The sequence below is a fragment of the Lonchura striata genome, chromosome 2 (genome assembly GCF_050655825.1).
Source record: "Lonchura striata isolate lonStrDom1 chromosome 2, ASM5065582v1, whole genome shotgun sequence".
Classification (NCBI taxonomy): domain Eukaryota; kingdom Metazoa; phylum Chordata; class Aves; order Passeriformes; family Estrildidae; genus Lonchura; species Lonchura striata.
The window spans coordinates 122881663-122907528 of record NC_140704.1 but is presented as its reverse complement, the minus strand read 5'-3'; the positions used below and the strand labels follow the sequence as shown (position 1 = coordinate 122907528).

At 36.0% G+C, this 25866-nt stretch overlaps 1 protein-coding gene across 3 annotated transcripts in view; it reads left to right on the top strand.

Annotated features, from left to right (window-relative positions):
- The window catches only part of ARFGEF1 (ARF guanine nucleotide exchange factor 1), an 83776-nt gene that overhangs the window by 8301 nt on the left and 49609 nt on the right, over positions 1-25866 (top strand). For all 3 annotated transcript variants that reach the window (XM_021555587.4, XM_085572165.1, XM_085572166.1), the window contains exons 2-4: positions 18267-18297; positions 21535-21691; positions 22718-22864. In XM_021555587.4, the coding sequence (XP_021411262.3) occupies positions 18267-18297; positions 21535-21691; positions 22718-22864 (335 nt within the window). The remainder of the gene's footprint in view (positions 1-18266; positions 18298-21534; positions 21692-22717; positions 22865-25866) is intronic.

Below are 25866 nucleotides of genomic sequence, written 5' to 3'. Positions count from 1 at the left end.
GTTATTGATGTCATGCTATTTATTACTTCTTTTTGTTCAAATGGTTTATGTCTGCTGTTTAGTGCTCCTTAGATTTTTTTCTATTTCATGTATTTCTTATGTTAGAAAAATTAGATTTTAAAGATAATTGAAATTACTTGCCCTTGAGATAAATGGGTTTATTCAAGCTCTCTTTTTTTTTTCTACTCAAACACAGAGGGAGATAAATTTCAAGAAAATGATCCATTAGTAAAAGCAATTCTGCACATACTGCCTTTAGCACTTGCTGTTCTAATAATCTCAACAGGTTTTGTAATGTTATTCCTACTTTTTAGTTAAAAATAGAAGTGTAGTTAGATTTGTAAATATTTTACATGAAGATATTTATTAGCCAATGCTGGATCCAGGAGTGTTTTACTCCTTTTTTTTCCTTTTTTTTTTTTTCCTCCACTTGAAGTGACTCCCAGGTGTCAATTTGCACTGCAGTTGGCTTGAATGACCAACATCCTTCAGCACTGAAGTGTGCAGCTTTGCAGTTTGAGATAAATGAGGGAGGAGATATTTTTAGACTTTGAAATTGAGATAAAACTATTGAGGTTTACTGAAGATATTAGACAGCATTTTATACTGCGGTCTAAGCTTTCCAGTTGAATAGTGCGAGGTAGACTTTCAGAGTTTCAAATCTGTAAATTAAAAGTAAGTAGCGTGCCACTGCTATGATTTCTTTGGTAGCTTCCCATCATATTTTCATTTTCAAACTGCTAAAAATTGACGCAGATATACTTGCTCAGAGCTGTGTACTTTTAATGCAGGTTATAAGAATAAGGGGAATGCCCTTCCAAGTGAAGGTATTTTTTGCAAAGGTGTGGTTCTGTTATGTGTAAAACTGACACACTACTGCATGCCTGGAAAGTGACCTTGCAGGTGTTAATGGTATGTGTATAAAGGTCTGTCTGGTGGTACTATTACCTGGACAGAGTGCAGCAGCCAAAATGTAGTCATAGAGTTCGTTCTTTCTGCAACTCAGGAAAGCTGGAAAAGGCAGAGTCTTAACTTGGCTTGCTTAATTTGGTTTATGAGCTGTGATGTGTGCAAGATAGCTGGCATGGGTCTTATGTGGAGTGTAGGAAAGTGGATAGGAATAAATTAATCTTTGTTTGCATTATTCTGAAATGGAAACAGACCTTTATAACCTTAAGTAAAATTGCTAGAATCGAACAGCTGCATTTGCATGGAAGTTTGAAAGCTGGATAAAAACTAAGTGTCTGAGAAGTGTGATCAAAATTTTCTTCACCTGCATCAGAATGAGACACTTGGATGTTCTCCACTTGAGATTTAAGACATGAAACCTGATTTTGTGCGATTATGCATATAAATAGGTGTTAAACGCTTAGAAATTTTGCTGTTAAGAGAAATAGTTTGCTTCTTTAAAATTGTACCTAACACTGTGGGATATATAGTCTGTGGTAGTGATGTTTGGAGAAGCTTCAGGTTTGTATCTTAGCTCTTTTCTCTTCCTCTCTGCACCTAAGTTTGACTTCCATTCCCGAATCTTGCTCAGAACAAAATCCATGTTCAAATTATTAACATCCTTTTATATTGAAGGAAAGGCAGCACTTGGACCATTCTTTCCTTGTTCACCTTCTTGTTACATGAAAGCTGAAGCTGCTGTCTGCTTGATTGCTGTCTGGGCCTTTCAGTGATTAGCTTGAGGCAGGTGGCAATTTCTTTGACTGACTGCTGTAGTTTGTACCAGTTTTTATTTTACAGTAATTACTTATACTTTCTCCTTCATTGATCTTGTGTCTCTCATACTTGTTCTTTAGGAGCACTTCAGGACACATGGTTAAAAAACTGTAAATTTAACTATATTGTTAAATAAGAAGAATTTACATAGTCAATGCAAGTACATTTTTTCATAATACTGTATTTAGAATTATGGATGCAGTGGAACCAGTAAATATGGAACTGAATGCCTGAAATTCTTCACAGTTTGGTAAGCAGTGATAAAAGAAGCATTTTCTTGTGGGATGGTTGGCAACGTGAGTTAGGGTTAATAATACTGTGTAGTGGTGGCCTTTTAAGTAGCCTTCCACTTGCTGTCTTACAGGCATCTGGGAAAAGGAAGAATAGTTGTCATATGAGTAGTTGTCTTAATTTATGCAGTCTGAACTTCTAGAAAACATTATTAGATGAAAAATAAATTGTAAATAAATGTAAAGAACATGGAAAACAAGAATTTCATTGTATTAATAATTAATGTATAAGTGCTGTACTGAAGGCAGTCACACTGGAGCTTTCAAAAATACTAATATTCTTACTTCCTGTGTTCTTTTAAATATCTTAGTCTGACCTGCTTCCTAAATCAGTACTTCATGAAGAAATCAGGGCTTTGGTAACAGTATGGTCACCTTGAATGCTTCATTTAAAAGAGCTCATGTCAGGATTTCTGATTTAAGGCTTGAACTTTCTAATACAAGTTCAGATTTTTGTTTGGGTGAAAATATTGGTTACAACTAATTTGATATGGTTGTAACCTTTTTGGGGGCCATACCACAGACATAAAAATAAACTGAAGTCCATGCTTTTTGTGATCCTTTTTTGTTTCTTCTATCAAATATGAGTTATGAATTTTGTAAGCAATCATTAAATTGTAGTCTTCTGGCCATCGTCTTGTAGCTGGAAAAGATAATGATTTTCTTACAATTCAGAGCAACAGTAGGAGGGGAAATGGCTTAGTGCTCTTTTAATTAGAAGGTTACCAGTAGTATAATTCATGTACAGACTTATATGTGACCTTTAAAGTTTTAGTGTCTGAAATGAATAAGAGTCTTGCAGTGTCATGTGTTTTGTTGTTTTTGAAGTTACTGTAGTGAACAGGCTACTTAATGGGAGTATGTTGGGTGTTTTTGGGTTTTTTTTGTTGCAGTTTCTCTCAGTATCGTGGACTTAAAATTACCTTCTATTTAAATCTGAAATAAAGATTAGTGGTCTTCAATTTTTAAATTACCATTTAAACTACCCATTTCCAAAAGGGGAAAAAATAATTACACTGAAATATCTACAGCAAGGTTAAAAATTAAATGTAGGTTTTCTTATTATGAAGGGATCTTTTAATTTGATTCTTAAACCTTGACACCGCATAAGACCTTACTGTCCTTGGTTGTATCTTGTTTTCAACAAATCATGGTTCTGGTCATTTCATAGAACAGAAATAGACCTCATACATATTGAAAATGTTACGGCAAATGATTGTCTGTGTTGTCAGGAGGATAATTAAAAAGCCTGAAGGTTCCCTTTTTGCAGGATGTAGGAAGGTTTACTATCCATAGTTTGATCAGCTTTAAATTTGGATTTTATTTTAAAAATATTCTAGCAGTCAAAATAAATATGTATTTTGAGATGAAGATGCTCGCATGTCTGGCTAAGAATAATTATTTTGTTCTAGGATTTCTTTTCTTCCATAAGTCTGTTCTCTACGTATATTACAGCTATTTACTATGTTGTATACTTGTGTTTATGGAGGGCACAGCAGAGGTGTAATTACTTTTATTGCCTTGGGTAGTCTGTGAAACTTGTATATATGACAGTAGTTTGTTGTAGCTGGCTATACTTGAAAAAAGTATGGAATAGGGATGTATTATCACTGCTTTGCATGTGCGCTTACTCCTGAAAAAAAAATAAAAAGGAATGCTCAAAGGATCATGTTACATGACAAAGTCTACAGAAGACGTGGACTGTGTGAAGAGGGAACATGTAGTTTATGTTCATACTGCCAAATGATCCAGAAACAAAACTGAGAAAAATAATGACAGTCTTGTTCTGCAGCAACAGCCTGTCTTTGCCAGAATAAATACAGAGCATTAATAAAACATTTATTTCAGTCTTCATTTGTCACCAACCAAGCAATTGTCAAGTAGAGCAAAGTAAAAAATAACAGAAGTCTCAAGAAATAGTTTCATCAATAGGTAACTCTTTGAAAAAGGAATGTATGCTTGCCTATATATGAATGCCAGAAGTCTTTAAAAATAGTCAGCTGAGAAAGTATCAGTGGTTTTAAAATGAGGCTGCTGTCTTAGGCCAGGAGTGCAAAGGGATAATTTGTGGAAAATTCTTAATTCCATAGCATCAATTATAAAAGTAGGAATGTTTATGTACTTGACAGAAAGCTGAATTGTGGTAGGTAAATACATTCAACTGCATTTGCAGGTAACACTGAGTTAAGATGTACTGAGTAGCTCTTGTGTCCTTCTTGAGTAGTTCTTCCTTAAACCAGGAGTTGGTTTAAGATGTAGCAATTGAAGAGCTCACCTGTAGCAGTGAGCAATCCCATCACTCTATGCTCAAACATAGTCTCAAAATTAGCTTTATAGCAGTCACGAAAATCTCACTAAAGACCATGGGGTTTTATGTCAAAAAGACTAACACAAGATTGAGGGATCAGAAAGGAGAGCAAAATTCTTAGAGCTGATTGTTAACAGTGTTTTGTTAACAGTTAGTGCATATAAACTATTGATAAAAGCTCCTCAAAGCTTTGTGATAGAGGCAGTATGAGCTAATAGCAAAGAAAACACACCCATATCCATATTGCTTGTAAGTGATAATGGTGTGTCACAAAATTATTTGGGGAATACAAAGGTGCTGAAGAAGATGAAAACACATTATTTATCTTTTTGCTGTTTGTGGAAGCTGAGGAAGTTTCTTGTAGAGGAATTAAAATGAATGACTTGGGGAAAAAAATTCTCAATTTGAATTCTAGAGTAAAGCTCCTATTAACTTGCTATGATTAGGAGTTTTTAAAGGGCCTAAAATCTGAAATTGCTGGATTGTTTAACAGAACATGTAAGATTTAAATTTCATTAATTACTAACAGAGGAATGGGAAGTGCTAAATGTGATTAGAGCCAGTGGGGTTTGTTTTGTTTTGTTTTTTAATGGGTTTTTTTGTGTGTTTTTTTTTGTTTGGTTTTTTTTGTTTGTTTGTGGGGGTTTTTTGTTTGTTTTTTTTAAGGCACCAAGGATATAAGGGATGAAGAAATCTTGAGAGCTTCAGCCTGGCATGTCTGAACTGTAGGAGAGAATAAAGTTTATGGAGAGCACAATGGATGTGTGTGCTGTGGTGAGGAAGAATTGGTGTGGACTTTTCTGAGGGTAAACCTACCATCCCAGATCTGCAGGGCAGAGTCCCTGAGTGTATAGATAAGTGTAAGGTAATACAGTTTAACAGTGAAGCTCAACCAGGTTGCTTGCCCAAGGTTCCTGAAGGTTCTGAGCTCCCAAGGATTACGTAACCTGTTTTCCCTACAAAGAGGTATTTCAGTTCTGTAGAGGTTTGTGATGTTTTGGGGTGAGTGGTGAGGTTACAAAGGTTAGTTAAGGAAAAAACAGAGTGAAAACAGCCTGCCAAAGGCAGCAGTTGTGCTGTACTGATCCACTCCTTGATCAAATGGCACTGTTTCAGTGCTGCTAAATGCAAACTGATCTATATGGAGGAGGAAACTGGTCAAAACTGTGGGTGCACAAACATGGGCTCTAAGTAAGACTTACATCTGTCAAGAGAGTGCATGTCGTAGAATTACTGTGACTGATTCCATCAAAATATTGATTCCTTTGTCAAAAAGACAAATATGAAAACAACAGAAAAAAAAATGAAGCTGTTAGACCACTTTATAAAGATATCACATGTTCCACCTGCACTTTTGCTTTCTGCTGCCTTCTTGATACAGAAGTCAGCAAAGATGATTGAAAGTGTGGATTGTCTCACAGAGGTGATCAAGCAGACTGTGCTTCTTGTTCCCTGGAGGGAAAAAAACTGAGAGATGGAAGTAAAGGAAGTTTGTAAAATTGTAAGTGGCATTGACATGAAGAGAGAGTAATTCATTGTAATTTCTCATAATGCAGATACAGAGGTCTTGTAAAGAACCCAGCTTATTTAAGTAAAGCAAATTTTTTTTCCTGCAGCTTTTAATTGCATTTATCCCAAAAGTTAAAATTATTTGAAAAGTGATTAAGTTAAAATTTAACAAGGGTTGTCAAACCTGCAGGAACAGTCTCTGCACAGGAAGAGTGTAAGCCACAGATGGCTAAATACTGGTAGGAGGGAACTATTGCAGCATTCCTGCCCTGCTTTTGTAATCTGCATTTACTTGAGCATATGCTGTTGGCCATCTCTGGAAGCAAAATGAAGACTGGATATCAAGGGTTTAAGAAAAACTTGGTGTTCTTGTATCTTTCTGTTGGATCCAGTCCAATATTTTATATTTAATTTCTGGGTTTGTTCCCCAGTTCTAAAAGCTCTCATGAACTTTATTTAAAAACCTGGTATAGGATTGATCTGGTTTTGTTTGCATTTTTGGACACTGATATGCTTATGTATTTCATGAAATATTCATTTTCCATCAAACTTTATTAGATTCCTTCATTCCTCTTGTTTGAAATTTATTTTTCTACTGTGTCTGCGCTTTATGGTGAAATAGCTTTTGAGCTGGGTAGTACAAAAGTTCAAAACTATTCTTTTTGTTTATTTATGTATGAAAATGCATGGTTAGCTACAAGGAAAAAAAGTTATTCTTAATTAAATGGACTGGAGCTACTGCATACTTATGACATGAAATGATTGAAAATACTGATGTTCTGGGAATGGCATCATAAACTGAAGATACACTCATTCTAGAATTAAACTGTGCATGTAGGTGTAAAAAGCTGTGTTATATCTGAAGCAGGAAGAACAGAATGCTTGTATAACACAAGGAGAGCTCAACTGCTGCAGGATATACTGTAGCTTGATCTTGCCAAGTTAGGTTTGGTTAGGCCTTAAAATTTTGATTCACAAAGAACCCAAGTACTTAAGTGAAAATAATTTTTGTTTCTTTTGAGTTTCTGTGTAACTGCAACACTTTATGTATACAACTGTTATACTGCCATTAAAATTTGAGGGTATTGGTGCTGAGGAGAAATTGAGAAACTGACTTTGTGACTTAAATTCATGTTTTTTGCTACTTCTGTTAGGACATTATTCATGCTGTCATGAGATTGGAACCTCTTGGAGCACGACACAGTTAAAGAGTAAGATACCTAAAATTAGAGGCCTTCATATGTATCTGATCTCCTGTATTCCATGATTATTGTTTAGCTCTGCTGGCTTTGGAGAATGCTTGAACAAATTCTGAAGCAGATGTCCTGGTCCATCTGCACCACAGCTTCCTCAGCTCTTAGTTGTAGCGGCAACTTGCGTTTTCAACAGGTCAGGCAGACAGCATGCATGAAAACGTGCAGGGAGAAACATCATCTATATCAAACTAAATCCTAGCTGGAATGCAACATTTTGTGTTTCTAAGTGTAGATTCTGTTGAATGTTTGGGATAATTTTCAGTTATAAATGCAAAAAATTAAAATGCTAATTACATTTTAAGAGTTAGATACTTAAGAAACACGTTTCTGTTAAGCCTTCTGTTTATTGCATTGCTTGACTTCAAGTGAGTGTGCAGAAATTTCTCTTATGGGGATGGAAATGGTAGAAGAATGCAGCAATTATATTGCAGAGGGTTGAGATTATTCCGTACTATCAGGTCTTTGATTTTTTTTGAGTTAGACTGCTCATGTTTGCCTGCTTTGAACTTAAAGGTCGAACATAAAGATGATCTTCAGAGAGAAGCTCATGTGTCCCTTCAAGATGAGATACAAATCATGGGATTTTGTTCTAGGTGTATTTCATTTCAGATAAACTGTATCGGGCAGGTGAAAATGGATTGATTAAAAATGCTGTCCCTACTTCAGATGTAATCTTCTGTCTGCAAAGTTTGTTTCCACCTCTGACATATATATATATATCTATTTTATTATTACTATTTTTGACAATAACCCACACTTTTCCAAGCAGAGGAAAGTGCTTGAGTTTCTGATTCAAGGCTGAAGGAAACTAAGCTGTTCAGTTAAAGGAATAGAAAGGGGGGTAGTCAGACTTGATGTGAAAAGTAACAACGTGCATTACCACAAGCTTGTTTTCTTTGTAAGACATGATACTACATTTCCTATCTGATGGCTTTCACCAGAAATGTTATATATAGTCACTTAAGTTGCTTTAAGTTTGCAGAAGAACTAAGCTTGCTTTTGACTTTTTGAAATTTCACTTGTAAATATATCAACCTGCTGTGGCAAATCAAGAATTATTGATTGACTTATTGATGACTCCCATTCTCTAGAAATAGGCAAACATGCTTCACAATTTCAAATCTTAGAGCTACTGGTTTCCTTGTGGCTTGGAGGAAGTATAAACTCACCATGCCCAGAGAGTGTCTGCAGCCCTGCTCTGGCATGCAACAGCGCTTTTGACTGGTACAAATGCTCAATCAAGTGAAGTAATGAATGCTTGAGAAAATTGATAGGAGGAGGGGATGTACTGAGTCTCTCTGCAGGATACACTATTGAGAATTTCTGTCTGTCCTGATTTTTCACTCTGCATTGTCTTTGATGAATATGCTGACAAAATAATGCGTGCCATCAGCTGGCTTAGGTAAACAAGAGTTGGGTTATCTTGCATGAACTGTTCTATAAAGACTGGTGGAGTTATGTATTACTTCAGAGCATTAAATTCTATCATCCTTTGAGGCTTAACCTTTCCCCCTTCCCTTAAATTTGAAGCTTAAGTCAATTAGTAGATTCCCAGCTCTTTTTAGGGAGGTTACAAATGTTTGCAGGAATTCACACAGAGTGCTTTGTAATGTCAGGTTGCATTGTCGCTTCTGACAAGAATTATGCTGATTATAATCACTACGTTACAGAATTTATCATTGGTAGTCAGTTTCATTTACCTTGTTATGTGTTACTTAAATGGCAGTTATGCTTCCTTGCAAGAATATTTGAAAAATCAATTCCTAAGGCAGAGAAGCTGCTTTTTATGGTTTGTTTAGGTTTTGTTCTGTCTGTCTCCAGACTTGCAGTGCTTTTCTTAGTCGAGCATGTGCTATTTACATGAGAGATACTGGTAAGAATCTTTTTGTATAGTGATCTGTATGCTGTTGCACTTGGTGAAATGGCTGTTTCTTTAAATTGTAGTTATTTGGACCTAAATAATTGTAGTGTGCCCTTTGGTCAGACTCTTGTAGGAAGTCTGTTTTATTTTTGCAGTATTTTTTCCTCTCATATTCTTTACTAAAGAAATAAATTACCTCTCTCAATGCACATTTTCATATTTCCATGTTGAATTTAATTTTCTGTTCTGTTATTCCAATATGTTTAACTTAACAACCTGTATTTCCCCAGCAGTAGCAGTAATACTGGGTAAAGCACTTGTTTTCTTCCCCATCCTACCCTTCACCACATGGCAAAACCAGGTGTAGGAACTCATCAATGCTGTGGGATTTTTTTTTTTAAAGTCTTTTAAAATTTAAGTTTAAAATTCCGATATTTATGTTCTTAATGTGGTTTTACTTTGTTACATTTTAACTAGTAAAATCCCTCTGCAATTCTATAGCAGGTGTGTGAGACAGTTGTACTGGCTTAGTATACATAGATGATGCAGCCAAGAGAACAGGGGTGTTAAGCAGAAACTTTTTTTGCTGTTCAGAACACTGAACATCATTGTAAATTTTTCTTGCTGAATAGTATTTCTTTCTGAGTCTTTGTTCTGAGTAGTAGTTGACTCATTTGTTTGCATAGCACACGTGTGCTACCTTCTTTCTTTAAGCAGCAAGAATTACAAAAAAGTAATAAAAATATCCAAGTGAAGTTAGTTTATGCTGTTTTCAAAATGTGCTGTCTGTCTCCATTTGAATATTTGCTGTGTTGCTGGGGTTGTAGCCTATAGAAACAGAATTTACACGACTCACAAGTGTTTTAATATGTGACATGAGAAAGAAGAGTTAGAAAAACTATACAGATTGTGAATATGAAGAAGAATATCCAGCTGGAGGCTTTCTCCCTATTATGTGATAAAGAAACTTTATTGTCCTGTCAAAACTTTACTCATTACAAAAATAGCACTAACGTTGATGATACATAGTGGGTAGACTTTATAGACTTTTTGCAGTATATTTATTCCAGTGCATTTTTTGGTGTACACCGCAATGGGCAATTCTGTTCCAGCTTTTCCTTCCCAAAACATGTGATGCACATGAGGTATGGCAACTCAGGGTCATGTAGCTCTACAGTGAGTTGAAATAGCGCTCTGACCTAATGAAAACTAAAATTGTCGGGCTATTTAAATGCAGTGCCTTGGTAGCTGTTGTGTTAGGAGAGTGCAGATATGCACAGACAGTGGAATAGGAGTTTTGGTGGTCACCCTCAGTTGGACTGGATTAAAGCACATTGGAAATCTGTCTCTTTAGGAAAGATACTGTTTTTAGTCTGCTTAGGTGATTATTTGGTAAGCGACCAAGCTGTTTTTATGTTAATGGACCTTTTCAGCAACTTGTACCACCAGTTCTGAGAAGGAAACTGATTCACAGAGGTTGTGGGAGGAGGTACCAAAGGGTGACACACGGTCTTTGAAAGCTATGCCCTGCTTGATTAAACTAAATACACATGGCTATCCTCTTGTAACTGTTTAAAGATAAAAAGTCTATTTCCATTCTTTGATATTGACCCAAGAAAAAACAAAAATTTAGATGTCACAGAAGTTTGCTGTAGATTTAATAAAGGATGACCCATATAGTACTGGGGGAAGCAGAGGATTTACTGCTGTAAGAAGTGAGCTTTTCAGCCACATGTTAGAAAATAAATGCTATTAAGAATGACTGTAGTTCAGTTATCCTTGGTAATATGTGACCTATATGTGTGTCACCATTCCTCAAGTACTGAAGCAAACTGACAGTAGTCTCAACTTGGTTTAGCAAATAGAAGGATTATTATGGAAAATCCAGTTATAAAACCCCAGTGGATTGAGTTATTCTGAATTAATTTTAAGCAGAATAAGGCCACTAGAGTAGTTTCTTCTTTTGTATAGATTTACCAGTGATTCTGTATTTGAAAATGTCATATCTAATAAACTGAAGGAGCCAGTCCTAAGTTTGACTGAACCAAGACAGGTTGTGCATTCAGGTTTCTAAATTTACACCAGTTGCATATTCCTGAATCATATATTGTGATCAGGGCTGTGGGGAACCTGTAGTTCTAGTATTAGTGCCATCTAAAAATGGCTAAAAAAGAAAACTGAGAAAAAAGGAGAAGATGGCTTCAAATATTAAAAAAAAAAAAAAAACACAATAAGGAGCAGGAGACATAATGACTTTTGAAGTGCAGATATAAAAGTAGAGAAACACTTGGACAGGATTTGCTGCAAATCTGTAGCATATCAGAAAATAGGGCATGGGAAGTTAACAACAGATAACTGTTCATTTCCTGTATTATCACTCTTCAAAGGAGTTAGTGTCATCTAAAGTTGAGGCATGCTACCAAAGTCAGTGTTTGTGACTTCTGAGTTTTGACTTTGTGTGTATGTACATGTAAATATTTCTCTGCATGATTCAAAGGTTACTCCTCCATGTTTTTCAAAGATAATGAGATTATGACTTCTCATGCCAAGGAAGCATTTCACTTGGCTAGAGGGTTTCAAGATTTTGTAGAGCACAACAAGGAGGATTTACAGAATTTCATCAACAGTTATCAGACTCAGAATATAACTGCTGTTTGTTTGGAATGCTGCTTCTTAAATTAACCTGCTTCCTTGGTTACGCCATGGATACCTGTAAACATGAAGTTGAAACTGTAATATGCTGGAATGGAAAGCAAGTGGAAATGTTCAAATATACTCCTGAGATTCTTTTATTTGTCTGTATAATAATTATTTTTTGTTATATAAATGCTAAATGAAGAGCACAGCAGTGATTTTCTTAAATCTGTACAGAACTTTGCTGTTTTCAGTCCCTGTGCCATAGCTGTGTGAGCTATAATTTTACAGACAGAGTATAATGCAAAGTATAATGAAAAGATGTAAATAACCCAAGCAAGAACCATTAGTTGTACAGATGTGTGAATAAGCTGTCACTGAAGGTCTGTGCTAAAGTCTGGACTCAGGAATTTTTAGAGGGAAGGAACACTTATGATATTTCACAATGGGTAGAATGTACACAGGTAAAATTCACACTTTGATGCTCTATTATGCTTGCACTTGCATCTGCATTTCTTCCAATCCCATTTTCCTTTAGGTTAGCTGGATTAAAACAGAACAAAAGCTGCACCCTAAAGGCCTAGTGCCACTATCAGCCTCTTCTTGGACTCCCAAAAATAGGCTTCTTTTGTCTATCTTCTAGACATTGTGTTGAAGAGGGTTTGAGGGAAAGGAGGGGAGATCTCTGTCCATCCTGGAAGGTAAGATGGAAAAAGCTATATATAGGATTTAGAGGAAGACATAATACTGTGATATGTATCTTGGGAATTCCTTTTAAGAAACAATTTCAGCTTTCATAATGAGTGGTTTGTTCTGCTGGCAACCCAAAATACTGATCATTTCAGTACTGTCTTCCTATAATGAATTTGCATACACTATTGCTGCTTTTAGACAGGTCAACCTGATTTGATAATCTAGAGGAATAGATTAGTGCAGTGTTAAACTAAACTTGTTTAATTATTCTGTGCTGGTTTGAGATCCCAATGAGGTTTTTTATAAATTTTTCTTTTTTTTGTCTGTTTGCTATTGCATACACTTATACTCCATTGACATTGCAGTTAGATGTATTAACAGTTCATGAAGTTAATTACACCTCTAACTTAGAAGTTAATTTAACTGCTACAGTTAAAAATTAAATAGGACAGAAAAATACCATAATCTGAGTTGGACAGTTCTCCATACCTCCTTAGTATGTTTTCTTACACTCCTTTCTAGTATGTAAGGAAACATACTGAAACTGGGGTAGTTCAGAGGCAATGACACAAAGGCTCTATGGGAGCAAGAGGAGGGGTCAGCAGAAGCATCAATAAAGTCTGTGTGTGTGTTCTGGACACTGTCTCTTGGCAAATCTTAAGCTTTGTGGAAGATTTGTAAGTGGCTTAGATGTTTGGGATAATGTTTGGGGAAAGCAAGTGCTAAATTTGCAGCATGTATTTTTACATAAACTTACTGGTTTTTCTTAGGTATACGGACTTAGCAGAAATTGCCCACAGAGCGCATCTCTGGATTATAATTTTTTTAGGATAGTGGAGCTTGAGTTGAAAACAGTGTGTCTCTCCGGTTCCATTATTTGGACTCCTTAGACGTAATTATTTTAGGTATTTTCCTGGAGTCTGTTAGTGCCTTTTGGGTGTTAGTACTTCAGCTGAATAGACACGAGACTTTTCAACACTGCTTGAAGCTAACAGATATCCAGAAATGAAGTGAGTTTGAAATATTTTCTAAGAAATATATTCTAATAACCCAGTTCAGGGAAGAACATACTCAGCATGATCTGTTTGGAATTTCTTCTCCTTGATGGAGAAACTGGTTTTTTTATTCCTGTCATATTTTTATGGCTTTACTATGGTAAGTTCAAACTCAGTACTTTTTAAAAATTGAGCTGTTACCATATGTGTAATTATCTTACTACATAGTTGGGAGTATAGTTAATTAAAGTTATCTTCAAATAAATATGGAATTTCTAATTTTATATTGCAGAGTTTTTGTATACCTTGAAATGGAGAAGGACATTTTCAGTATTGTTAATGAGGGAAAATACAGGGTCTTTAAATCATTTAGTTGCCACAATATTTTGTGTGACACTGGAGACAGTCACTAGAATCTTTGGATGGAAGAATGCAAGCAAAATCAATTCTCATGTTTTGATTTCACCTATTTTTAATATAGATAGTGATGTCATTGAAATTCATCTTTACTGCTTGTTCCTTGGATCTTATTCACCTTCTTTGACTTGAAAGAATTGAATGCAAATTGCTTTCTTCTCACAGTAGTTTTCTATAGTGTAAGTCATGAGAACTCCAAACATTGACTCGTTTCCTTGAATTATTGCAGCCTGTGCTGCTTTGGATAGTTCTACCATTTGATTACCCAAGATAGTTACAGTTCTTTAAAATGCCAGTGCTTTCTGTCTTGAATTCATTATATATTTAATAAGCTTTTATTCTAATGCTTACAATGAGTCTTAGGCTTTAGATGTGTAGATCCTTGTAAAATTAAGAATTATGCATGTGTTTCTCTGGCAGGTAACATTTGTTTAGAATACAGTATTACGGGAATATAATACATACTTGTTCTTGAATACTGTTCTGATGCAAGAATGTAAAAACAGAATGAGAGATGTGTTAAATAGTTTCAGATATGTGGGGTTTACCTACCATCACATTTTATAATGAACTTGTAAAGTATTTTTCCACTTTATGGTAAACAGTTTGCATTTTTCACAACAGCAAGTTCCATAAGAATTCTTTTTCCTGTAATCTGATGTACAGTTTGATGTTGATATCATAGAACTTAGCTCAATGTAGTATTCCCAAAGATAACATTTTAGTTATTCCTTACTTGATGAGAATGTTATCCTTGACTTCCGCCAAAGTACCATTCTAGAATATTTCCACTTCATTTAGCATGACAGTGTATTTAGGTAACCAGAAGGAAATAATACCTAAAGACACCTCTTTGAAATTTAGATTATTAGAGATGATCTTTGACGTACTTAAGGTTTAAATCATGTTTTGAATTGGATACAGAAGGTAAACAGTGAATTATTCTTAAACTGGAGTTTTACGCAGTATTATAATCCAGTATTGCCCACAGCACCTACTTGACCTACTTGGCCATTTTGATATTGCTGTTTGTGTTACTTACAGTCATTAAAAGTGAAATTTGTTGATTTTATAGTGCACATGAGATTAGCTGATTATAAAGTGTTAAAGGAAGAAAGGGAAAACTGGAGACTAGTAATTAAAGCTGGAGAGGTGAGAATGAAATTATGGATGCTTGTTGTGGTTTGTCTCTGGCCAGCAACTAAGCCCTATGCAGCCTCTCACTGTCTTGTATCAGAGAGCTGGAAGGATAAAAGCGCAAAAACTTTGGGTTGATACAAAGACAGGTTAATTAAAAAAAAAAAAAGAAATCAGAGAGAAATGACTACAAAAATAAAACGCAAGAAATGTGTGATGCAGAAAATTGCCATAGCTCACCACCAGGTGACCAGTTATCAGTCAGTCCCCAGGCAGCAACAGGGAAACTGCACACACACCCTCTGCCCCTTACCCCAGTTTTTTATTGCTGGGCATGACACCCTGGGGGATGGAATACACCCCTGAGGTCTGTAGGGGTTGGCTGTTGTGACTGCATTCTCTCCCAGCACCCTGGGCATCTCCAGTCTACTCACTGGTGTGTTGGAGTGAGAAGCTGGAAAGTCTTGACTCTCTGTAAGCACTTCTCAGCAGTAACTAAAACATTCCTGAATTATCAACAAATGTTTCCAGCACAAATCCGAAACACAACACCATATACAACCTACTGTGAAGAAAAATTAGCTCCAACCCAGCCAAAATCAACAACAAAGGTCTTAGATGTTTTCAGAGATTTCTTTAAAATTATGATGATCTGTAGAAGTGTAGATGAAAAATTATGTTGAAACTCATGTACATTACTCATTTTGCCTGTTCAGTGAAATGGTTGATGCATGCCATTGTAAAACTGCAAAATAAATGTATCTCTTTGATCAGCTCTATCTTCAGTGTGCAAGAGCTTTGTGTATTTCTATTAATTCTGTCATAGAGGTCATAGAATTCTATAAGGAGGTCTTCTGGAGCTGTGTGTGAATGGGAGATTCAGAGGGGGTTTATTTTGCCATTTCTGCTGCACTCCTAAATAATTACAATTAGTTCCATTTTAGGGCACATGATTTCAGTACCACAGAGTAATCTGAGCTATTTTTAATAGTAATTCTGTGTTTACATCACAAAAAATACAGAGGAAGCTGCTGTCCTTCCCTACAATTTTTATCCCCTGTTTTAGCATATTGCATCCTCTTTATTTCTTCCTTCCCAGAATGAATGGTGATTCTGAGATAATAAGCTTTTCCAGCTCTAAGATCCTCTATTGCAGTTTTGGTTGTATGTTTGGAGAGAGGGAGAGCAAATTAAGGAATGTTGTCATGCCTAGCTTCATCTTTCTTTTCTAGCTAATTTTCAGTTCTGCAAGGATTACTTTTTCCCATTTACAAGAATGCATCAATAAGTGTTCTGGTTCATCTCTTTTCAACAGATGATCTTTATCTTTAATGCTAGTTATGTAGCATGAGAGTTGTTAATTACCTTTATTATATCTGGTTTTCTGCTGATTATGCTTCTCGAATTTTTGTATGCTTCCTACTGGATGTGTTTGATACATGGCCATGAAATTGTACTATGACTAACTTGTGTTCTGGTGTTGAGAGCAGAGGCAGCCATCAGACAGTGAAAGAAATTAGGTTTTCTCTATTCTCAAGGGTAAAAGTGAAGTTCAAGTCTGCTGTTTTACCTCATTCATACTAATAGTAACATATTCTTCTCTGCAATTACAAACATTTTAGTCTTGTAAAAATAATTTATGTCAACCACAGTAAGAACTTTTTTTTATTTAACAAAGGTTATAAAGTAAGTGGTTTCACATTAATAGACGTGGGCAATGCTGCTTGAAATGGTAGTAACATTTAATTAGAATGATGCTTGTATAAGCTTTTTACCTCTGGTCAGTTTTGTTGAAAACGGTAAACTTGGAAGCCATTCAGTTTTGTCTGTTGGTTGTTAATGTTTGATAGACTGACTTCGGAGTATCTCAGGGAGCAGAGTTCCTGAGTGTGAATGCTGAGGTGGGAGGTAAAATAATGGAAGGTATGAAGATGCTGGAAGGGACAAAGAGAGTTTCTTCTTCTTTCTGTTGGTCAGGAATTTGTCTTCAAGTGAGTAAAAGTCGTAAGGTCATAATCTGGGAGGAAGGTATACTTTACTGAGACATTGCTGACTATGAGTCTTATCACTGCTATTTACTGAGGAATGCTTGGTGTCTAGAATATGGAATTACTTTCATGTCTTGTCTAGTCCTGGGTAGCCCACATGTGTTCAACTTCTGGAGTAGCTGTTTCTGGGGTGAACCAATAACCTGCTAACCTCTGGGGCTTAGTAGGAGTAAATATGACCATCAGTCTTACCAGAAGATACAGACTTTAAGGTGATGTGCTTTTCATATGTTCAGTTTTCTTAATGTTGGGAAAGTCAGTTCTTAAACATATATGCTACTAGTGATTTGTGATAAAATACCAAGCATGAGAACCTGTGTTAGGTCTGTGAATCAGTATGACCATGTGAAATGGTGAATGAAGGATGGGATGCAGACCAAGTGTGCTTTTGCTGTATGGGTGCTTGCTTAGAAAGATTAAGTTGGTGTGTTTTTTGTCAAAATTGATCCATGCCACTTGTTCAAAATATCAAAGTATAGTGTTTGGTTTCATTGATTATGGTTTTGCATGTTTGAGCAGAACTTGATACTAAAATATATCTCCTGAGATTTCTTAAAAAACACACATACACATTCATTCTTGATCCTGTACAGTTTATTTCAAGTATGTATTGCTTCAGCAGTGGAAAACCTAGGCTTTATGAAATTCTCTATGATTTAAGCATGCAAAATGACTAGAGAATAGACAAGACTAGTTTTGACTCAAAGATGTTTCCTAAAATTAGTTCCAGTAATTTAAACTTATTTTTAATTTATGTAAATAAATGAATTGTTTAAAAATTACTGAAAATATTTGCCAACTATTTATCCTTTTGTTATATTTTAAAATAGTATGAAATAGAGGTGCTACAGACTTTTTTCCCTCTCCCTTAGTCATTGCCGTGGTATCTAACACTGTTTAAAACCAAGGGTGATAATTGGTCTTTCAGATTTCATGTAAGAACTAGCAGTGATGGATTGTTTGGTTGTGTTTCTGTATAATCTGTATTTATCAAGCAGTATATATTTTATATCCTTTATGGGTAAATTAATAGTTTGAATAATATTTGTGTTTTCTTTATTATTTCTATATACATCAGCTGTGAAAAGAGCTGGCCAGTGTTTTCACAGAAGCATTCCAGGGGCGTGATGTTTATCTGGCATGACTGGATGGAAATTTAAGCATCCAGTTTTGAATACAGATTTGCAAAGTAATTATGATATAGTTTACAATCAATGCCAGTGGAGAGTACAGGTACTTATAAAATGGTAAACATGTATTTTCTGTTTTATAACAATCCTGGTTTCAAATGTTTGCCTAAGTAGTTTTATTTTCCAGTAGCTTTCTGTTATTTAATTTTATATATTTGCTTATGATACCTTTTCTATAACTCTGCCTTTGTTTCATTTTACAGAGGAAATAAAGGCTGAAACAGAAAAGCAAAGGTATGTGATAGTTCATCGTATTAAGTGATAGTGCTTTTAACATCTTAAAATGTGTACCATGCTTATTCTGCACGGGGAGTATGGGCTCTCTCTGAAAACCATTTTGTGCATATTTTGGGTGGTTGATGGTATCTGGGAACATACAGATAGTGCTGCTTTATGTGACTGGCTGTTCTGGTGCAAGGCACAAGGCTTGGGAGAAGCAGCAGAAGGTAACTTAGAGGGAGCAGGGTGGTACTCTGGCCAGGAGTGTAGGAAATAGGGATCAAAGTTGGAAAAGATCTTTGTGGACGGCGCAGAGATTTCTTTCAGTGTATTGCTGGAAGAGCCTTGAAGTAGACTGAGAGAAAGGGGAAGAATGCAGGTAAAAGACTTGAAGTCAGTGGTCAGAGGGAGGAGATTGGGGCGAGGAAGTGGGAGTGAGCAGAGAACAGTAATGTAACTGGCAAAGATAGTGTCTGGAAAGGACCTTGGTAGGGAATAGGTGTAGATTTGTGAAGACAGTTCTTATGCGAGTGATGGTAAAGCAAAAAATTGACATTCAGCAGTCTTTTGCTGTCAACAAACTTCTAAGTTTTGCTAAGCTGTGGGATCTGTTATTGGCATTTTGCTACATGTTCCACAGGATCATCTTCTTCATCTCAGTGTATGTTCCTAACTATGAGTCAGGACCATGAGGTGAAGACTGTTCATACCACCTTTTGAGAGAATTGGTTCAGTGGGTGAAACTGCGGATGAAAGTGTTCTTAGGCAGCTGGGTGCTGCTTGGGGATCTCTATCCTGCTCTGTAACTGGATTTCAGTGTTCGGCAAATCATTGCAACCACAGCTGTCAAAGTTGGATGCTAATAATTTCTGCTTCATCTCCGGCATATTTGAGCAGAAATCTACCATTTTGGTTTGGAAAATGGAATCACCTTGAGCTGTAACAAAGTCTCTGGGAAGTTTGTTTCAGAAGATGTAAAGGAAAACCTAATATCAAATATACTGAAAAATTTAGTCTTGCAGCTTGCTGAATTGGGTGCATAAAACTTAGTAGGTGCATCTGATTGAGATTGTGCTTTGCTTTCCCCCAGCAAAATAAAGTCAATACCTTGAGCTCATAGTAAGATTGTAAAAATAAATTTAATATTTATGAAATTTAATATTTATGTAGTGTTTGGAAAATGTTGCATCCAGCACTACAAGATTGTCTCAGACAGAAAGTAATGTGAATTTAGAATTGGTTTTTCTTAGAGTGGTATAAATAAAGCAGAAGTCAACATTGTGAAGCATGATAAGAAAAAATGCTTTATGTTAAATATTCAGTGAGAGTTATTTGTTCTGGGCACTGAATAAGGAAAAGTAATATCCTGTCCTGTAGTTAAATACCATGCTAAAACTAATGAGACCACAGAATTAAAATAATTTATACAAACATGGTTGAGCCATTTCTGAACTTCCAGTGCACAATTTCTGCCCTGTGAGATAGTTTCTGGGTTTAGAAGCAATTCACTGACATTAAGAAGTCCTTTTGAGTTTGTCCTCTCCTCTCCCTGCTATTGCCTTCCCTTATATTATCAGCAGTGTGATGAGCTTTACTGAGTTGCTTTTCCAGAGACAAATGTTCATCATCCTCCATATTTGATATCCTGCTAATTTTAAAATAGCTTTCAATTAAGAGAATTAGGAGATGCTCCAGGCTTATTTAATAGCTTGCTGTAGCATGGGTTCTTCATTTTTGGAATCTCACCATGGCCTGCTCCTTGTTTTGTACAGTTGCGGGTTTATTGTCAGAGTGCTCTTCTTAATTTTAATGGTTTCAATGGACATAATCACTAGATAAGAAGCAGTCTTGTCACAAGACACAAGCAACGGATAACTGCCCTTTCATTCCTCAGAGTAAAGCTTTTATAGGAATATTGGAGGAATTCAAGAATGTAGAAGAATCATGTACTTCCTCTGCAACTTATCTGATTAGGGTGTTGTTCAAAAGACCTATGTTTCCAGCAAAACAATACAGAGCAATAAATAAAGTTATGCTTCCAACAAAAACAAACAAACAAACAAAAACAAAACAAAACAAAAAACCTCTGGTTTTCTTCAGGAAAAAACTGTGTAGGGATAAATTCTTAAACCTTCAAAAGAGATGTAGTCAGTAAAAAGTAGCATTACTCACTCTTAAGTCTTGAATTTGGGTACCCTTTTTAAGCAACCTAAACGAGATCTGTTTGAATGTGCTGACAGATATAATCTCAAGGACAATCCAGCCTGCTCCTTGAAAAGCTGAAGCTAATTTGTATTGATTAGTTTAAGGCCCACTCCATAATGCATGGAACTGCAATCATGCTTTGGATTTATAATAAACTCTTAGCAGTTCGTTCTACTTAGGGGACGTGAAATTGAGTGTATTCCTTGATGCATGTTTTAATTAACAACATGCATGGGAGCTGTATTAGCATGCAGTTGTTCTACCAAGATCTGTTTGAATTACTGCAAGAATTCTGTAAGCCTTCACTACAGAATATGACATTTTGCACTTTTTTTAATACTGCTTTTCAAGCCTTTGTAAGACAGTGTAGTTTACCTTTTATGTAAAGATATCTATGAGTGCATGAAAAAGGTTGGGAATGCTTTCTATAAAGGTGATTGAACTCATCTTGCTTTGACTCAAACCAAAACTGCATTGATGCACTCAAATTAGTGAAAAATGACCAATTCCTGATTATCCTTTTGTGATATTAATGAGCATGACCTTTCTAAAGGTGCTGTAATCAATAAAACTTCAACAGATCAGAATTTTCTTGCTTTTGTACAGTTAGTAATTTCAGATAGTTTACCCAAGTGAGATATGTTGGTAACCACTCAACTCTTAAATTGAATGGTGTTACCTGTAACAGAGAATGGGATAAAGGTTTGGTTTGGTTTTTTCTGTTAGTTTGTTGCTTTTGCCAGTCTAGTAAGGAGAGTCCTGTGGTATTTTAGAGGAAGCAAGACTTTCTGCTTCCAAACCAACAGGTATCACTGGATAACCCCTTAGTGGGCAAGTGGGTCAATTTGCCCAGTGCACAAAAGAGCCATGAATACTTCATGTATTAAGAATACTTCATGTGTTAAGAATACTTTGCATATTACTATTGTTAGAAGGTTTTGTTTCCTAATGTTAATTTTCATGATATATTATTTAATTCATAAACATTGTGGTGAGAACGATTTGTGTGATCACTTTACAGTATTCTAATACAGTCACTCTGTTTAGTCCCCCTCATGGAGAAGCAAAGTCTGGTTCAAGCACTCTTCCACCTGTGAAATCAAAGACAAGCTTCATTGAAGCGGACAAATACTTCCTACCATTTGAATTGGCATGCCAGTCCAAGTGCCCCAGGATTGTCAGTACATCTCTAGATTGTTTACAGGTCTGTATGAAGATGAGTTTTAACTATCAACTGTAAAATCCTGTTGCTTTGGAGGGGGAGTAATAAATAATGTCACGGGGTTTTTATTATTTTACTCAATTGCATGCACAACCAAATAGAATTGTTTCTCACAAAAGATTAATATATGCCTTATTCATTATTTAGTGTATGTGTGTGTTTCTTTGTGTATATATGTTTTACCACAGTTTCCTGGTTGGGTTATTACGTACAGCAGCCTATTTCTATGTATTTATATGTGTGTTGAGCTAACACAGCAGGTATAGAATTAGCAAATTAATTTTATGCTATTTCTAATTGCAGTAAAATATTTTCAATTCTGTATGTCTAGTCTCTTAAAACTCTTGAGACTCTTGTAATGTTCTCAGAAGAAATTCTGCAGCATTGTATTTAGCCATTCACTCCTCCAGAGCAGCCCAACAATGAACTCAGTTTACAGTCACAGGCACATGTGTGCTCTCATACCATGATGCTACTCTGTGTAGCATGGGAATTTGAAAATACTCTTGTGACTAAAGTGTTCAGAAAAGGATTTTACTAATTTTGTAATAAATTTCACTTCTAAGTATTGAAGACCTCGGGAAAACAAAGGATACTAGAACATGTAACTCCAGAAGAAATTCTGAAAAATAGAACACTAGCTAGTAGCTCAAATTGAAAGCATTTGCAGGTGGTTTATCTGGTATAAAAAGCATTTGTATATTGACTATTTTTGAAAACTTCTGTGATACAAGTTATAGAATCCTGTTTGTTTTAGAACATTAACTGCTGAACAGAACTAATGTTAAACTTGCTGGCAAACTTTGCATAGCAGTTGCTGACTGAAAATGGAATAAATCTGGAGGATATGTAAAAAATCTGATGTTTTATGATACATGGGGTAAAAGGTACTTTGGATTATTTATTCTGTGCAAGTTAGATCTATCAAGTGAATTTATTTATTATAATAAAAAGCTCGCTTAATTTTTTAAAGCTCTTATTTACATGGGTTTTTTTTCCTCTCTCCAGAAACTTATAGCATATGGGCACTTGACAGGGAATGCTCCAGACAGTACAGCTCCAGGAAAAAAACTAATCGATAGAATTATTGAGACAATATGTGGCTGTTTTCAAGGCCCTCAAACAGACGAAGGGGTTCAGCTACAAATAATAAAGGTAACATGTTTAATACGTCCTGTATTTGTAGTGGTGGCAGTAGACAGACATTCTTGACCTCAGAGTTTAAAAGCAGAAGTGCATAATTTGTAAATGTCATGGTAGTGTTAAAATATTTTCTGTTTCTTGGAGATGGACACTCCTTATTCTTTACCCTTCCCATAATTTCTTCCACTGCATTTTGGGTGAGCTCATGGTTGTGGCCTCAACTCTTGTACATAGAGCACTGGGTGAAATTCATTCACAGCAGACCTGTGGAGCCTCTAATTGTGAGGAATTACTGTCAAACAATCCTGCACTCCCAGTGGGAGAAATGGTAATTAAGCAGCAGATTTTAAAATCCATTTTGGAATTTGTTGATGAAATACAATTAGACCTGGTAGTTGAACATTACCATGGTAGCTTTGTACTGCTGTGTCATACACTTTTGCTTGAACGAGGTCCAGGGTTTGTTTCCACAGCTTATATAAATGTTGCATGTGGAGTTCATACAAATGTTTCCGGGAAACCTGTTTTCGGATTGCAGCCATTAATTATGGGTATTTGTTTCAGGAAATTACTATGCCAAGTACTAGAATTTAGCTGCTTAGTGGAAATGCTGTACCCTGTTCCTGTAAGAGCAGTCTTTGAATGGCTGTGATGGTGAACAGCAGTGAAGAATACATTTGAAGTTAAGCGAAATGGAGTGTTTGTTACCTCATAATCTTCTGTATATGTATCCTGAGGCATTGGCATTTCTTGGAGATTGTATTTACTTGTATTAATGCAAAGAATGTACTTTGTTCTTCTCCTTTTCATCACTTAAATCTTCCCTGTTCTTTTTTGGACGCCACTTCTCCTGCAGATAGTTGTTACAAATGTTGGTCCATGCTCCTGTTTTCTAGATTTGTTGTGTTGTTTTGCCCATGCTTTTAAGATGTTTTCCATCCTGCAGAGGGAAATTTTTATTGATTTAAACTTTCAGTGGCTGAAAGTATTATTACTCTCTCATTGTAATACTGTCTCTTTGAATGCTTTCTTATTCCAATCCTGAAGGTGCTTTAAGACCTAATACTCCTGTTCAGGAGAAGATTCGAGAAAGTAAATTCTTCAACAATTGTAAAGTGCATTAAGTGTGTACACTCTTTTAGTGCCTTAATTTTTTCACTGTTTACATGTAGCTAATTGCCATGTTAGAGTAACTGGGAAAGTGGAGAGTTTTGACTTCGACTTTCACTTGACTTTTGACTTTGACTCCATCTTTGTCCAATACACTGAACACTATAAAAAGCTTGAAAATTTTAAATAGCCTTAGCAAAGACCAGAACGTTTGACTTTGGAAGAATAATGAAACTTCTAAGTCAGTCATACTCTCTTAGGCCTCCTAACTCTTCAGTTCTGAGATGAATTGGATGGAATAAATGTGGACCCTGCTTCTCCAGTATGACTTGAAGGATGATCTTCTTAGACTCTTCTATGGTTCTGGTGATGAGTATGTTGTCTGAAGAATCTTAATTCCATCAGGGAGATGGAAGGCAGAGAGACCTAGATCTCCTGCTTTTTTGTGCTGGTGTTCCCAGGCTGTTACCCGCAACATAAGCAGCACTCCCACAGGGCAGCTGCTTCACCAACACCACAGTGAAAGCTGGGAACTTTAATCATATGGACACCTTCCTCTCTGGGGGATTGTCTTGGTTTTGCATGCAGAATGGGTGGCCCTTGCATAGCATTCTGCCCTCCTTCTGGGGTCTGTAAGCTGTCATGGGGCAAGAGTTAACATGCAAGGCGGATTTCCTAGTTACTGGGTGGCTTTCCAGGGGTGGGGTAATTTTAAGCCAGTTCCCAACTACCAGAGCCACTTAGACATTCTGAAAAGACTTTTCTGCTGACTACTAAGGAAATAATCTTGCTGACACAGAGCAGTATATTTTGTCTTTTTGTTTTAGCTATCAAAGTTTTAGTCATGTCCTGCAATAGTTCTGATGGAGGCCAGTTTAACTTTTCTGCTGCTATCACTTGCATGTTCTTTTCTGTAATGCCCTTGTTCTTAATCTGCAGATTCTGTGATGAACCAGACTGGGAAAATGGCTTTTTCCTTCCTTTCCCCTGTAGTTTAGTTTGATTTGGTGTCATTCTGATGTGAAGCCATGCAGCTTTCTTGTGTAGTTTTTGTGGTGGAGATTGTTGTGGCAGAAACAATGCAAGTAATTAGACTGCTGATGCAATTAAAAGTGGTTTATTCAAATTGTGTGAAATAACATCCCTTGATTGAGTCTTTCTGCCTCCAGGCTTGCTTTCATACAGCTGCTGTGGCATTTGTGGTGTGTGAATGCACTGACAGTTGCAGAGGTCTTACTTGAAGTTCTGTTTACATTTCTTCTGGCCTTTTGTTGTCTGAAGAGCTAAAACTGTGGCAAATTTTTTCCCTTTAATCTGTAAAGAAGGAATAGGGATGAGGCAGGATTGGACATGATACCAGCTGTTCACACTCATGTGTTTTCTTTCCTTGGTTTGACGTATGGAAGGTATATGCTATTATCTAGGTACTTTTAGAGCTTAACTTATTAATGTTTTGTGTGTACTTGATAGCTGTAGTCTGAAAAGTTGAATGTTTAGTGACTTTTTTTAGTGTCACTTAAACTCAAAAATTATTTATCTGTGAAGGTTATTTGATGTATTTGTTGTTTTGTGTTTTAAGGAGTTCCGTTTCCTCTGTTTTTCAAAAGTCAGTCCATACATACTAGCACATTATTTTGTGATAAGTAAATGTTTGGACTTCAAGTTAACTTAAAAAAATTATTATTGAAAATAACTCTGTAAACCCTCTCAAATGAAACAGAATTATGTGGTTCTAGTAGCTAATTCACACTAGAGAGAGGAGCTAGGGCTCTTCTGTTTTATGTGCTGTTCCAAGTATTCGGGAGTTTCCAGGCAACTGAATTACGAAATTAAGACCAAGTAAGCCCGTGCTGATCAGATGACAGATGTACTGTGTCATAAATCTTCCGAAGATAAGATGATCA